The sequence below is a fragment of the Xenopus laevis genome, chromosome 5S (genome assembly GCF_017654675.1).
Source record: "Xenopus laevis strain J_2021 chromosome 5S, Xenopus_laevis_v10.1, whole genome shotgun sequence".
Lineage (NCBI taxonomy): Eukaryota > Metazoa > Chordata > Amphibia > Anura > Pipidae > Xenopus > Xenopus laevis.
The window spans coordinates 114,071,520-114,087,826 of NC_054380.1; the positions used below are offsets into that span (position 1 = coordinate 114,071,520).

Here is a 16,307-nt window from a genome sequence, read left to right on the forward strand (position 1 = left end):
CTGGTATTTTAGGTGCAGAATCCTGACTGCACTGATGTGGAAAGCCGACAAAGTGATACTACTATCCAGTGTTTCCTTTGTGACTATATTTGTCAACCACTGGTGCCCAAACTAAATCAATACTGGCATCTATTTTCATGTATACAGACCAACCAAGAATTGTAAAATCAGTAAAATGTTGTTACTGGGCTGCATATATACGTAGCCTTAGTGGTGGAGGAAATTTACATGGTTTGATTTCTTTGGTGCTTAATCAGCTCAAGTGCCTCACCCATCACAGCCTTACAGGGCTTAAGGGTCAAGTTAAACTCTCCCAACATTATTTAACTGAAATGTGCTCCTGCATAACTGCTAGCTCAATAAATGCAAATGTAATGCTTTCATTAAAATTCCTTAGCCCTACCAGTGGGGTAATTACCGGAACCTAAAATCTTGCATCTGTTTCATCATGGTAGCCGCTCGCATATTTGACCAAGTAAAAATCTCAATAAATATCTTTTGTGAGCGAAAGTCCATTGGTCTTTTTCTGACTCAATACTGAATCTTTTCTAAAGGATGGCCAAATACACATTCAGTTTTTATTTTCCATATTAAAACTGGAAGCAGCTACTATTTCTGCATATGTGAGCAAATGACATGTAAATGTATACAAGCCATTTCATAAGGCTTTTTGATGATAGTACAGAAATAGGTCGCAGCCCTGTTTACAGCCCAGTGTCAAATTATTGTGCAGAATTTCCAATCAGAAACCACACTGCATAGGCTTCCCTTGCCCCCACTCATTCCCTTGCTGAGTGCTGTTGCCCATGTATCTTACTGAGTGTAGCAGGTCATTGTCAGATCATCATGATTCAATATAGTACAGCGAAGAGAGAGCTTTGCAGAGCTAAGCATCATTTTTTAAAATATTACATTTTTAGCATAGTTCAGCAATGTGGTTGCTAGGGTCCAAATTAGCTACCTAGCAACCATGCAATTTTTTGAATAAGAGACTGGAATATGAATTGGAGAGGGGTAGAATAGAAAGAGGAGTAATAAAAAGTAGCAATAACAATAAATGTGTAGCCTTACAGAACATTTGTTTTTAGGTGGGGTCAGTGTCCCCTATTTGAAAGCTGAAAACAGTCAGAAGAAGAAGGCCAATAGTTCAAAAACTCTAAAAAAAAAAAAATCAAGAGCAATTAAAGAGTTGCTTAGAGCTGCCAGTTCTATAACATACTAAAACTTAACTTAAAGGTGAACCATCCCTTTAAATACCTTTTTTTTAAGGAGAAGGAAAGGCTAAAATTAAGTAAGCTTTATCAGAAAGGTCTATATAAATATACCAGTAAACCCTCAAAGTAATGCTGCTCTAAGTCCTCTATCAAAAGAAACACAGCATTTCTTTCCTTTTATTGTGTATACATGGGCTTCTGTATCAGACTTCTAAGCATAACCTCCAGCTCAGGGATTGAGCATGCTCAGTTTGCTCCTCTCCCCCTCCCTCCTCCCATCCCTGCTGTAACCTGAGCTCAGAGCTGTAAGTGAGCAGGGAGAGACTCAGGCAGGAAGTGATGTCACACCAAGCTTATATGGCAGCTTCTATCCTAAACAAACAGAGACAGTATCTCAGAATGCTTTTACTCAGATATGGTAAAGCATTTTGCAGAATAAATATAGTGTTCTAGCTTGCACTATTGTGGCTAATCTGTTGGCAATAGCTTTTAGCTTTCTTTCTCCTTTAAATTAAGCCACTCCTGGATGGTGATAAATTAAAATTTCACAAGCCTGAGGTATAGTATCTATGAGCAGGCATTCAGACTACACAAAAGGAGATATATAACAGATTGCAGATCACTTTAGATTGCTGGGCAGCAGAATTACTCAAAGACTTATTACTGGTAAACCTACAAAATCTGTTCACTAAGCACATTCTGTCAGGAGGGAAAATCGAAAGCAAAATTTAAGGTGCGTTGGTAACATCACTTGGCACAATGAATGTGTATTCATGGGCAAACAGGCCACAACTGGTCCCTGGTCTCTAGTGAAAAGAGGAGACTGCTGCAATATTTCAATGCATTTTGCTGAATTTGCAGAATTCCTAGGCAGCCACATGATGACCCTTTACACTTGCAGTCCAAAAGGTAGGTTTTGATCTACCAGCACAACAAATTAAGCAGTATGATTGTGCCAGCAATTGTCAGGCTATTTCAATGCAAGTCTAGGAGGGGTAGTTTCAGACACTGTTTTTGGGAGCTGGCAGTGCCAGAATTGTAAATAATATGGCCTGGGAAAAGGTCATGTTCATCTTACTTGCTACCAGAAATATCAACTGCAAACTGTCCCCCATGAGAAGAGACCTAGAGCTCCATTCTGGTCAGATGCTTTGAAGATGATCTGCAACATTTTCCAAATAGTAATGAAACACATTTCATGATAAGGAACAAGAAAATGTATCATTGTAGGATTGTACCATTGCTAGGATGCTTTAAGGTTCAAATGCAATGTTATGGGGAGGCCTGTAGCCTGTCTACATCAGGTGTAGAGTTATGATTCTGGTAAAAAAGAGGATTGCACTCTGGTTATAACTAAATGCTGTAAACTGGCTGCACTCACCATTAGTTTGGGAGTCAATTTCCATTCCTTCCCTGCTGCTCAGTCTGTCCCTCCGATGCCTGTTCCGTACCCTCATTGATCTGTAGAATCGAGAGTTCCGACGGATGGGCATGTGCCGGGTCTGACTGTCAGACGCATCCATCTGGGTTTCATCTTCACTTTCTTCCTCATTCTTGATCTGAGGTTCATGCATATTAATGATTGAAGAGGCTGTAAGTGTATCTCGCCCCATTCTACCATCTCTGGATTGAGTAAGAGTATCTCTCATAAAACGCCTCATTTCCTCGCCAAAGGATGCAAGTAATGGGTAACCTCTAGTCAACTCATATTACTTCATTCCTGGTAACTGGGGAACCTGGCATGATAGAAAATCTGTCATATTACAAAACACAATTTTTTCCCTTTCTATATTGTTCTTGTTTAAAAGGTTATTCAATATCAGTGTTTGCAAGATCTGCCTACTGACAGTTTGTACAACATGTTACTCCTAATGGTGACCCCCTATCTGTTTTTGGATTACAAGGATAGTATTCATCGGGGAAGTGTTTCCACAACTGAGCCTATGTGCACTTCCCAAGTGTTCAAGCTCTATTTTAGCAGTTTAAAGGGACACCCCCAATCTCATATATAATACCCCCTTGTTGTATTTATTTCCATGCAATGTGAAAAATCTTGGTGCTTATCGCAATTTTTTTACGACCCAAGAAGTTGTTAAGGCACAACTAGAATTATATTATTTGTGTTTTTTTCCATGTTATGGGTCAACAGAAAGAAAATGGTGTTTGCTATATTACACTTTCTTAAAAATAATGACATTTAGATTTTGTACTGCCTGCAGGACGATGGATGGATATTAGCCAGTTTGTGCAGGCACTTGGATGGCAATCAATGGATCAATTGATATCTAGAGATGTCGCGAACTGTTCGCCGGCGAACTTGTTCGCGCGAACATCGGGTGTTCGCGCTCGCCGGAAGTTCGCGAACGTCGCGCGACGTTCGCCATTTTGGGTTCGCCATTGTTGGCGCTTTTTTTTGCCCTCTCACCCCAGACCAGCAGGTACATGGCAGCCAATCAGGAAGCTCTCCCCTGGACCACTCCCCTTCCCTATAAAAACCGAAGCCCTGCAGCGTTTTTTCACTCTGCCTGTGTGTGCTGAAGAGATAGTGTAGGGAGAGAGCTGCTGCCTGTTAGTGATTTCAGGGACAGTTGAAAGTTTGCTGGCTAGTAATCGTTTTGATACTGCTCTGTTATTGGAGGGACAGAAGTCTGCAGGGGTTTGAGGGACATTTTAGCTTAGGTAGCTTTGCTGGCTAGTAATCTACCTTCTACTGCAGTGCTCTGTATGTAGCTGCAGTGGGCAGCTGTCCTGCTTCTGATCTCATCTGCTGACTGCTGCAATAACAGTAGTCCTTGTAAGGACTGCTTTTATTTATTTTTTTGTTGTTTTACTACTACTACTACTACTACTATAAGAGCCCAGTGCTATTAGTCTAGCAGTGTTGGGGAGTGGGACTGGTGTGCTAATCTGCTGCTCCTAGTAGTTCAGCAGCACCAACTTTAATTTTTTTTTTTTAATATTCATTTTTTTTTATTTTACTTTTTTTTATTTTACTACCGCTGTAGTAGTGTATAAGTTGACCTTTTAGGCATTATTTGCCCTGTAGGCATTATTTGCACAGTGTTTTCTTCAACCCGCCATCTAGCTGTGTGACCTTGTTCACATTCTGTCTAAATATCCATAATATTACCGTCTCCAGAAAAAACACCGGAGTGACTTTTTTCAAGCAGCCATAATATATTTTACGTAATCCGTATCCACCGCTGTAGTAGTGTATACGTTGACCTTGTAGGCATTATTTGCACACTGTTTTCTTCAACCCGCCATCTAGCTGTGTGACCTTGTTCACATTCTGTCTAAATATCCATAATATTACCGTCTCCAGAAAAAACACCGGAGTGACTTTTTTCAAGCAGCCATAATATATTTTACGTAATCCGTATCCACCGCTGTAGTAGTGTATACGTTGACCTTGTAGGCATTATTTGCACAGTGTTTTCTTCAACCCGCCATCTAGCTGTGTGACCTTGTTCACATTCTGTCTAAATATCCATAATATTACCGTCTCCAGAAAAAACACCGGAGTGACTTTTTTCAAGCAGCCATAATATATTTTACGTAATCCGTATCCACCGCTGTAGTAGTGTATACGTTGACCTTGTAGGCATTATTTGCACAGTGTTTTCTTCAACCCGCCATCTAGCTGTGTGTATTATCGTTTCCAGAAAAACCAACTGAGTTTTTGTTGTTGTTGTTGTTTTTTAAAAAATAATGCCAGGCAAAGGCAGGCCGCCACGCAGAGGCCGTGCTAGGGGCCGTGCTGCTATGCAATCCTGTGGCCCTAGCAAATTGCCCAGTTTTAAAAAGCCAATGACCCTGAACTCCCAAAATGCTGAAGAGGTAGTTGACTGGCTTACACAGCACACCCCATCCTCTACCGTTTCTAACTTTACCACAACATCCTCCTCATCCTCCACTGCTATGGCCACCCCACGTAACACTTCCTCCACCACCGGTGCCCCTTCTTCACTGGGGTCAGAGGAGTTATTTTCCCATGAGTTTCTTGAACTGAGTAATGCGCAACCATTATTGCCAGAAGAAGATGAAGGAGATGAGGACCTTACACCAGATTTAATTCTGGCAGAGAACACGACAGAGATGGACATAATGAGTGATGAGGAGGAGGTCCCCGCTGCTGCTTCCTTCTGTGATGTGTCAGAAGAAATTGATGCATCTGAGGAGAATGATGATGAGGAGATTGATGTTTTGTGGGTGCCTAGTAGAAGAGAGCAAGAGGAGGGTAGTTCAGATGGAGAGACGGAGAGTCAGAGAGGCAGTAGGAGAATAAGACTTAGAAGAAGCAGGGAGGACAGCCCGCAGGGATCAGTAGGGCAACAACATGTATCGGCACCTGTGTTCAGCCGGCCAACGCACCCGCCATTGCCGCCAATGCCGCCAACTTCTACTGTTACCGCCAGATCGCACACTTCCAAAAAGTCAGCAGTGTGGGATTTTTTTAATGTGTGTTTTAATGACTATTTTCAGCATTTATATGGCATATTTTTTCTGGCAACTGTGCTTCAGTGGCTGCAACCAAAAAAACTGGGCAAACAATGTCTACAAGGTCAACGTATGGCGAAAAATGACTATTTTCAGCATTTATATGGCATATTTTTTCTGGCAACTGTGCTTCAGTGGCTGCAACCAAAAAAACTGGGCAAACAATGTCTACAAGGTCAACGTATGGCGAAAAATGACTATTTTCAGCATTTATATGGCATATTTTTTCTGGCAACTGTGCTTCAGTGGCTGCGTCCAAAAAAACTGGGCAAACAATGCCTACAAGGTCAACGTATGGCAGTTGTTTAAAGAGAACAGTAGATTACTAGCCAGCAAAGCTACCTAAGCTAAAATGTCCCTCAAATCCCTGCAGACTTCTGTCCCTCCAATACAGAGCAGTATCAAGCAGATTACTAGCCAGCAAACTTACTATCATCTGTCCCTGAAATCACTAACAGCTCTCCCCCTACACTATCTCTTCCAAGCACACACAGGCAGATTTTTCAGATACATTTTTGCCCTTGATCCCCCTCTGGCATGCCACTGTCCAGGTCGTTGCACCCTTTAAACAACTTTAAAATCATTTTTCTGGCCAGAAATTTTTTTTTTAGATGTTAAAGTTCGCCTTCCCATTGAAGTCTATGGGGTTCGCGAACCGTTCGCGAACCGCTCGCGTTTTTGCGCAAGTTCGCGAATATGTTCGCGAACTTTTTTTCCGACGTTCGCTACATCCCTATTGATATCTTCACAGAATTGAGGCCTTGTGTGGCTCCAGTTCAGGAAATGACATCACAAATACACCTAATTGGGTCATATGTTACTCCAAGTTTCCTTTTGCTTGATCAACCAGAGTCTGATTGGCTAATGACTCAGTTGGGGAGGGGCACTTTTAAGTCATATAGTTTGGTTGGAAATTGACTGATCTGAATAACAAATCTGTTTAGAGAGGATTCATGACTCTAGTGCTATCCGTGCATTGAGATAGCTAGTAATCAGTTCAGAGGTAGCACTCGTTTTTTTATTTTGTTTGAAGTTTCAAAGTTTTGATAATCATACTCTTAGGGTAGAAATCATTTTGTTGACAACAAAGAAGCAGAGAGATCCCTCCTTCAAAAATATAAATGTCAACAAGTAAGCAAAAAAGTGTGGAATAAATTACAACTAAACTGTATGTGCAAGAGGTGGAGTCAGATATTTCTATGATAGAAAAGGAAAGAATAACATTTTGGTGGATGGTAGAGGTGTATTGTCACTACAAATGGAAGTCTAAAGGTGGCCATACACGGGCCGATAAAAGCTGCCGACAGACCAAGTCGGCAGCTTATTGGCCCGTGTATGGGGGCCCCCGACGGGCTTCCCCGATCGAGATCTGGCCGAAAGTCGGCCAGATCTCGATCGGATGGGGGTTAAAAATCTCGTCGGATCGCGGCCGCATCTGTTCGTTGATGCGGTCCCGCGATCCGACCGCCCGTTTGGCGAACGCTAGGATCCGATCGTTGGGCCCTAGGGCCCACGATCGGATCAGCCCGATATTGCCCACCTCAAGGTGGGCATATCGGAGGGAGATCCGCTCGTTTGGAGACATCGCCAAACGAGCGGATCTATCCGTGTATGGCCACCTTAAAGCAGCAGTTCCAAAACTGTGAGTCTGGTAGTAGTGATGAGGGTGCTCAGTCTGAAGGCCAGTTAGGATAGGCAGAAAATAACATTTAGGGAGGTTTCTCTATCCTAAAATAAGGCCAAGAGCCATGTAGAAGTATATATTTATAAGTTCTCCCATGGCAAGATACCCTTTGGCAGCTTGCCCAGTAAAAAATGTCATCCTTCTCCCCTGCCAATAATCTCTACTAGGAACACCTGATATCCATCTTGAAGGCCAGATTAAGATTTGGGGTAGAAAATAAGTTACTATGCCAGATATTTTTGTAATTATGGCTAAATGACTATTACACCAATATTTTACAATATCTTTAACCTCAACAGGGGTCAAGTGGAGCCTTGACCATCTTTGGACCTGAAAGTTGAGCTTGAAGTGAATAAGTCCGACAAACACTGCTCTAAAGCAACTGAAAAGTGCCATGTAGCAATGAAGCTAAAAGCACTCATATAAATCATGGCCTGTATGGATGAAAAATTTCACATGTAATAATAAATGAGTGCAGAGGTGACTTGGAGACCAATAAGAATAATATGGAGACATATGATGAAGAAGTCTCAAGAGAACTGGGGCTGTGCAAGTAGGTCAGGGGTGGAGGGGGTGTGAGCGAGTGGCCTGGGGTGAACTATTTTTAAATACAGCCCTGCAAATCAGTTTCATTTTGACTACATTCTTAGTGTTCTCTTTAACCAAATAACTAACACTTACAATGTAATGATAGTGTAATGATAGTTAAGAAAATCAGACACACCCCAATGTTGACAGGTATAATATTGGAAAATTACAGTTAAAAATAGATTCAGTAAAATTATGAGTATTCCTATATTATTTGTATTGTGTCATGCCTTGTGATCAGATGAAATCACTGTGCTCTACCATATTCTCTCTTCTTCAACCCTCTATTCTTTTTAGGAGATCAGCATACGCATTCAGAAAGGTGATAGGATCACTGACAAGGCATTTTTGGTGATCACTAAAAGCTAAATAGTCTTTCACCAGGCAGTACCACCCTGAGGCAGTCATTTCTGCCCCACCCAATAACATGGGACAAGTAGCTTTACTTACAATGATAATGTGTTCAGTTGTGTTGGTCTCTTTAAGTGCCTAAGAGAGATCAGGAAGGGAGACACTGGAAGGGTTTTTACACATGTGGGGAGTGTGGGGTTGGCGTTTCTCTAAAGCAAAAAACATCCAAAGCAGGCCAGGCAAAATTGATGGGCTCTTTCTTAGACAAATGCTTATTCCCTGCCAAACTGCTGAGCACTGTGGATCTGTGTCAATTGGGGTTTCCACCTTAACCCCAACAATCCAAATGAAGTCCTTCAAGCTCTACTGTTCACATTATTGAAGGCCCTAAATTGTTTCAAACTATTTAACTACCTGTACTTTCCCCAATATGGCCTTGTGGCAAAGCATAGACTTTTCCTTATTTTTTGGGCTGATGGGATATCACTATTTATCATTTGCAGACCAAGCAATATGTAGACTACAGGGTGCAAAACAGTGCACTCTAGTATAAATACACAGAACTATTGGGGCTAGCCATGGAACTGCTGCATTCCAAGCTCCTGTGAAAGTGCATCCACTGCAAAATATAGAGTACATCAATCTAGAACAGTGATCCCCAAAAAGTGGCTTGCTCACCAACCTCTTGGATTTTGCTCCTCAAAACAGGTGCTTATTTTTGAATTCCTGGCTTGGAGGCAAGTTGTAGTTGCATAAAATTCAGGTATACTGACAAACAGAGCATCTTGTTAGCTGCTAGTCCACATCGGGGCTAACAAATAGCCCTATTGGTTCATCCTAAGAACATGTTTCATGCTTGTGTTGTGCCCCAACTTTATTGACATTTGAATGTGGCTCACGGGTAGAAAAGGTTGGAGATCTCTGATCTAGAGAATAAGGGAGCTATGCACTTAATGTTTGCCTTGAGCAGATGATAAGCAGAGGACTGCCGATTCACTTATAGCCACAGGTGCTCATTAGTGATGGGCGAATTTATTCGCCAGGCGCGAATTCGCGGCGAATTTTCGCGTTTCGCCGCCAGCGAATAAATTTGCGAAACGCCTGCGAAAATTTACGCCAAAAATTCGCCGGCGTCAAATTTTTTTTTTCGAAAAAACTGACGCCAGCGCCCGTTTTTGGCGCTGGCGTCAGTTTTTTCGAAAAAACGGGTGCCGGCGTCAAAAACGGGCGCCGGCGTTTCGCCCATCACTAGTGCTCATAGAAGCACCATGAGAATGGCATGCTAGTCAGAGTCCTGCACATCAGTCAGGTTCTTCCTCACTGTGCCATTTACTATGAAGTGTTAATCTTTGGGAAAACAAAGATAGGGTTGCTGGGTGCATTGTGGGGTTGGCATTTTGCTCTCTACATTTCAGTCAGGGATGTTTGGCAATTATGTATATACATAGCATTCCCTTTCATTTCCAAATATTACGGTCTGCTCAGGCACGTTTCAGGGGCTGCTGCCGCCTGAGGCAGCAGCCCCAATGCCGCCTCGCTAGTGCAGTGAGCGCTATTGCGCTCACTGCGCTAGAAGAGCCGAATTTCCGTTTTAAAAAACGGAAATTCGGCTCTTAAAGGAAAACTATACCCCAAAAATGAATACTTAAGCAACAGATAGTTTATATCAAATTGAATGACATATTAAAGAATCTTACCAAACTGGAATATATATTTACATAAATATTGCCCTTTTACATCTCTTGCCTTGAACCACCATTTCGTGACTCTATCTGTGCTGCCTCAGAGATCACCTGACCAGAAATACTACAACACTAACTGTAACAGGAAGAAGTGAGGAAGCAAAAGGCAGAACTCTGTCTGTTAATTGGCTCATGTGACCTTACATGTGGTTTGTATGTGAGCACAGTGAATCTTACGATCTCAGGGGACAGCCCTTATTTTTTAAAATGGCAATTTTCTATTTATGATTACCCAATGGCACATACTACTAGAAAAGTATATTATTATGATAATGGTTCATTTACATGAAGCAGGGTTTTACACATGAGCTGTTTTACTCGGTATCTTTTAATAGAGACCTACATTGTTTGGGGGTATAGTTTTCCTTCAAAGTTACCAGAGGCGGCTTTTTGCCGCCCCTGGTAACTGGCCGCTCCGTGCCGCCTGAGGCAAGATTCTCACCTTGCCTCATGGCCGGAGCGGCCCTGGGTCTGCTAGGATCAGCCTTGCACTGCCTTTTGCTATACTCGTTGTTGGCAAACATGCACAACACAGTCAGGGCATGCTGTGGGTACTTACATGCCATGCTCAAGTTTCAAACAACTCATAGTTACATAGTTAATTTGGGTTGAAAAAAAGACAAATAGGCATCAAGCTCAAGACATTGACATAATCACCATAACCATAACCCACTACCTTTGCTTTACAAATAAAAATTCAGTTCCCCAAGTTTAAGGGGGTGACCTCTGGTTCTTTGACCCACTGTTATGTGTCTATAATGTCCTCTAATGTAGTTGTAAAGAGTAATCATGTCCCCTCACAAGCATCTTTTCTCCAGCGAAAACAAAGCCAGCTTTGATGGTCTTTCCTCATAGTTTAATTTTTACATTCCCTTTTACAGTTTAGTTGCACATCTCTTCACTCTTTCCAACTGATTAATATCCTTCTTAAGGACTAGAGCCCAAACCAAGTTGCCTACTGAAGTTGAGGCCTTACTAGAAATCTATAAAGAGTCAAATTATGTTTTCATCCATCAGGTTAATGTACTTTTTTATGCAAGACAGTACTTTATTTGTTTTAGTAGCCACTGAATAACACTGCTACAGTTACACAGCTTATTACCCACAAAAATCCCCAAATCCTTCTATTAAAGAGGGGCCCAACACACTACCATTTAGGGGCAAATTCATCAAGGGTCGTATTTCGAATTGAAAAAACGTTGAAATTCGAATTCAAAGAGACCAACCAAAATTAAGTCAAAGTTTTTTTTGATCGAATAGGTCCATATTTGGCCGAATTCGAATCGTATGAATCCAAGGAATATCGCATTTGATCGAATTTGATTCGAAGTTTTTCCCCCCAAAAAACTTACATTTTTCAAAGTCCACCAATTGACTCCAAGTTCTAGGAGGTCCCCCATAGGCTAAAACAGCAATTCGGCAGGTTTTAGATGGCGAATAGTCGAAGTCGAAGAGACAGTACATGATAAATTTCTATATTCGAATTTTTTAATTTTTTTCAAATTCGAAACGACTTTGGACTATTCCCTAGTCGAAGTACACAAAATAACTTCTTCTACAGTATATAACAGGAGAATGATCATGTACCAAATATAAAATAATACTTACATGACAATGATGTTTTCCAAAAGGATTCTGTAAAATCCAAGGGCAAGCTAGGGGCCATATAGAATCTAAATAATAGTGGATGAGTCTCAAGTAGCTCTGATTTGCTTCGTGCTTTCATTCATTCTAAGAGCTGTTGTCAGTTTCCTGGATCATTATTTTGCACATTTAATTTAGACTTGAACAATGCTCCAGTAAGCATGTCGTTTTTTATAATTCAAAACGTTGTAATCAAACATTCCTTTACGCTTCAAAGCTAAAAGGATATTGAACACTTCTTTTTGCTAGGGTTGGGTACTTTGTAAAAAAAATGTCAAAATATTCCACCCTGAAATAAACATCAGTCAGGAAAATGATATTAAACCTTGCCACATGTAAGCCAAGGGGATAAATATCCAACCATTTGCATCTTTGGGTACACCTATAGCCCGCTGTAAGACCCAGAAGGCTTGCCTATAACCAGTTATATACTGAGATCTGTTCCTGATATTTTATACCATGACTAATTGGTCTTCTGCACAGCTTCTTAGTTTGACAGCTTTACACTAGCTAGTCAATAGCTGGGAGACAATCTGGAACACTGTACTTTATCACTCCATGCACTAATGGTCCAGCATTATCTATGTCTATATCTTATGTTGATCATATACAATTGCCAGAGTAAACAGACAATAAAAAACACATTATATAATGCCTTCACTGACGAGAATAAAATTATATTTGGTAAATATAAACCTGTTCAATGGCAAAGCTTTACTATTCGTTGCACAGAGAGACTAACTGACAAAAACACCTTACAAACGATACCCCAATCCCGGTGACAATCTGGTGCTCAAAGAGCAAGAGTTTACATGAGAACTTGATGTTGTACTGTAGCTGGTTTCTGAATAAACAGGGGTGTTTTGACAGTTTTCAGTGACTGTAATGGATTTTCCAAATCTTTTCTCTTACACGTTTTATCAGTTTTTTTTTAATTCCCTGTTTATCTTATGATCTTGCCTATGATCAGACTAGGAATAACATTCAGGAAGGCTCACCACTAACTGTTTGCATGCTATATAAGAGATCCCCAACCTTTTTTTACCTGTGAGCCACAATCAATTGTAAAAAGAGTTGAGGACAACACAAGCATGAGAAAGTTCCTGGGGGAATAAATAAAGGCTCTTATTGGCTCTTTGGTAGCCCCTATGTGGACTGGCAGTACATGTAGTTTTATGCAACCAAAATGTGCCTCCAAGTCAGAAATTCAAACCCAAATTCCTGCTTTAAAGGAGAAACAAATCCTTAATAAAAAAAGACCCTACCCTACATAGACCCCCTCCCCCCCAGCCTAGCTGCCCCTAACTCTTTACTTACCCCTTCGTGCAGATTCTGTCCAGCAGAGTTCACGGGCGACATCTTCTTCTCTTCGGTAATCTTCGGAATAAGACCGGCGAATCGGCGCATACGCAGTTGGAGCAGTTTTTGCAACAACTGTGCATGCGCTGAAACTCACGAAAATTGCTGAAGCGCAAGTCTCATTCCGAAGATTCCCGAAGCTGGACAGATGGCACCTGTGACCTCAGCTGGACAGACTCTGCACGAAGGGGTAAGTAAAGAGTTAGGGGCATTTGTCCGGAGGGGCAGCTAGGCTGGGGAGGGGGTCTATGTAGGGTAGGGGGGTAGGGTTTTCTTTATTAAGCATTTGCTTCTTCTTAAGGGTCACTGGGAGCAACATCCAAGGGGCTGGTAAGCAACATGTAGCTCGATGAAAGTCTACATGAGTATCTGCCAGAGGACATTCTTCAGGCATATCAGAAAGAAAACCTTTCTTTAGTGTATACAAGGGAGCAGCACATGTTTGGGAGTCTTTTGTGCATCTCTAACCCAGAGATACTTCCTGTATAACACAAAAGAGTGCACATACGCTTACAGGAGGCCAGCAAAGCTTCATAAAGAAGTGGGTGTGCCAAACTAGTCTGATTAGCTGCAAACTGGATCAAAGCTATGCAGTTAAGGTGATATATTTAGCTATTGTGAAAGCTTTCACATAACAGATTATTGCATATAATTAGGGCACTGGGACTAGGAGAGAAGAATACAGTTTTCAAACACTCCTCACTTCCCTTCCCTCACTCTGCGCCAGCTAAAATTAAAATTCCCCGGCGCTAATCACACGCGCCGGTTCGTTTTCCGAAGTCGCCCGAAGTTGCCTCAAACTTCAGACGACTTCGGATCGCCGCATGTGATTTGCACCGGTGATTTTTCATTTTAGCCGGCACAGAGTTTAGGGAGATTGGTCGCCGCAAAGACGAGGCGATTAGTCGCCAGGCGACCAAATCTCCCCCAAAACGCCCAGTGTGGCCTTACCGTTAGAAATATCTCACCAAACTATTCAAAGTTACCAAATCGAATCTGTACAGTGTAGTTACACAGTATAGAAAAATCTCAGCACAATTAAATGGGGAAACAACAGTAAATAAAAGAATACTGTAGTTGCAAACACAGGCTGCAGGGAGGGTTTAGGAATAACAGGCACAAGAAATGCTCATAGAATACTTGACAAAAGGAAGCACCAACCAAATAGAAACATGTTACCCACTGTAAATTGTCTCAGAATATCAATGGCCTTTATACTCACATAAAATGAAAAACAATAACAACTTCACCAACTTTTTTTTTTTTTTTACCCAGGAATTAGACAGCAATTTAAATGTGAAACAGAATTAGCATTGAAAGGAAGACGATTTTAAAAACAATGATTAATGGGTCAGCTCAAAGAACATTTTTTCAGCCGATATTAGTAAAAATGCTGCTTGCTTATTAGACTTTGCCAGCACATGTAGTAAGTGACAGTACACAGATAAAACCAAATAGATTGGCGCCCTTGGATAATTAGCTATGGTAGCAACATAAAACCCCTCTATACACATATAAAGCTGCTAAGGCCCTTTCTTACCAGTAATCAGAACAGTCTCTCTGCTTCACCATTACACTGTGACCTATCATGGTGTGATCCCCAGCAATTCCCTATCACAATGTGGATGCCAGTTGCTCCCTCTCAAGTGTGATCCCCATAGCCGTGCCATATTATTGTGTAAGCCCCACAGCAATAGCCCCTTACAGTGTGGTCCCCACAGTAGTGCCATCACAGTGTATACCAACAGCAGTGCCCTGACACAGAATTATGCGAACACCACTGCCCTCTAACAATGTGATCCCCAGAAAGGTGCCCAAACACTGTGAAAGCCCCAAAACCTCAGCACAGTGTGCCCTGATACAGTGTGATTTACAAGCAGGTCACTTTTGAGTAGGCAGTGCCCTCTCACAGTTTGATCCCCTAGCAGTGCCCTGTTACAGTTTGACTCTCTGCCAAGCAGTCCTCTAGTATATCAGTCTGTCCCAGTGCCCTGACACATATCTCCCATACAGCAGAGCCCTGCTATTTCCTCCCAGAATAAATACTCCAATTCAGATTGGGCAGGTACCTGTAAGTAATGTGCTCCTTTCCTCGCTTCCATAGACTAAAGCATATATCTAGTTTGGTTCTTTGCGACCTTTATTCCAAATAGTCAGTCCTCAGGTACCAAAGGTCTCTTGCTATTTGTGTTGCGTTCCTGTGCACTAGGGAATGCCAGTTAAAGGGACAGTACCTGTGACTGTTTAGAACACTTGGTCACTCCCTATAAATGTGACAAAAGTGATGCCGCATTCCTATGGCCTATTTGCACAACCACTCCCTGTGTACGTACAAAGGAATGAGAGCCCAAAGAAATAAAACTTAAACACATATATATATATATATATATATATATATATATATATATATATATATATATAAACAATAACACTGCCATTTCTAGTGTAGCATGCTGGGGTAAAATGTAATTTTTTTCATTCCCTTTCAAAGACAGGTAACTGTGACAATTTCTCAGAATTAAGAATTACAAATTGATGCTGTTGTGCTGGAGAATAGATTAACATCTCAAGTCCCAGCTGGGCACTAAAATGTTAAATGGAAGTGGATACACCCCCGAGAGTCGCTGTCACTCACTCTTCAGTGCCTCGCTGTGCCTCCCTATTGCAGCATGTGTGACGTTAATGACTTTCTGTGTGTTATCAGGCACATTTCTGTGTGACAGGCTATTGTGAGCCAGAAATAAGGCAAATACTGTATGAGTCAGACACCTGTACTGAATAAATATTTTTCTCCCAATTCCCTTTTCAGCATTCCAAAACCCATACATTCCCTGGCTCTGGAAATCCCCCCCTGTGATGCATGGTGATACCCTTGGGATCAATGGGAGATTTCCATTCCACATATTTTTCAGTTTACAGGTATCTGACAATTATTTAATGAGTAACTATTACAACAACTTTAAAGCATTTTCCGCAGACAATGGCCATTTGTAATCATTCAATCTGTGCACTGTTTAACTTGCAGGATCCACCCAAAGCCTTCGCTTGAGCTTGATCCAAAAACTAAGACTGCCTGTCCTTCACCCTTTCCCTGCCATTACGGCTGAACTAGTCAATGAAGTATCCCAGCAACACTGATTCTATAAATATGGGGAAAAGTATCCAGCGTGTAACATATGGCTTAGTGGATACTGTACTGGCCATACATGATACTCTTAGGAGCTG

The 16,307-nt window shown here is 41.6% G+C and overlaps 1 protein-coding gene across 1 annotated transcript in view; it reads right to left on the minus strand.

Moving 5' to 3' along the window:
• The window catches only part of ngef.S (neuronal guanine nucleotide exchange factor S homeolog), a 73,809-nt gene extending 58,555 nt beyond the window's left edge, over positions 1-15,254 (minus strand). Inside the window, exons 1-2 of the mRNA XM_018265843.2 lie at positions 15,152-15,254; positions 2,596-2,950 (exon numbers count right to left, since the gene is read on the minus strand). Coding sequence (XP_018121332.1) covers positions 2,596-2,875 — 280 coding nt within the window. The 5' untranslated portion in view covers positions 2,876-2,950; positions 15,152-15,254. The remainder of the gene's footprint in view (positions 1-2,595; positions 2,951-15,151) is intronic.
• Between the last annotated feature and the right edge of the window lie 1,053 nt (positions 15,255-16,307).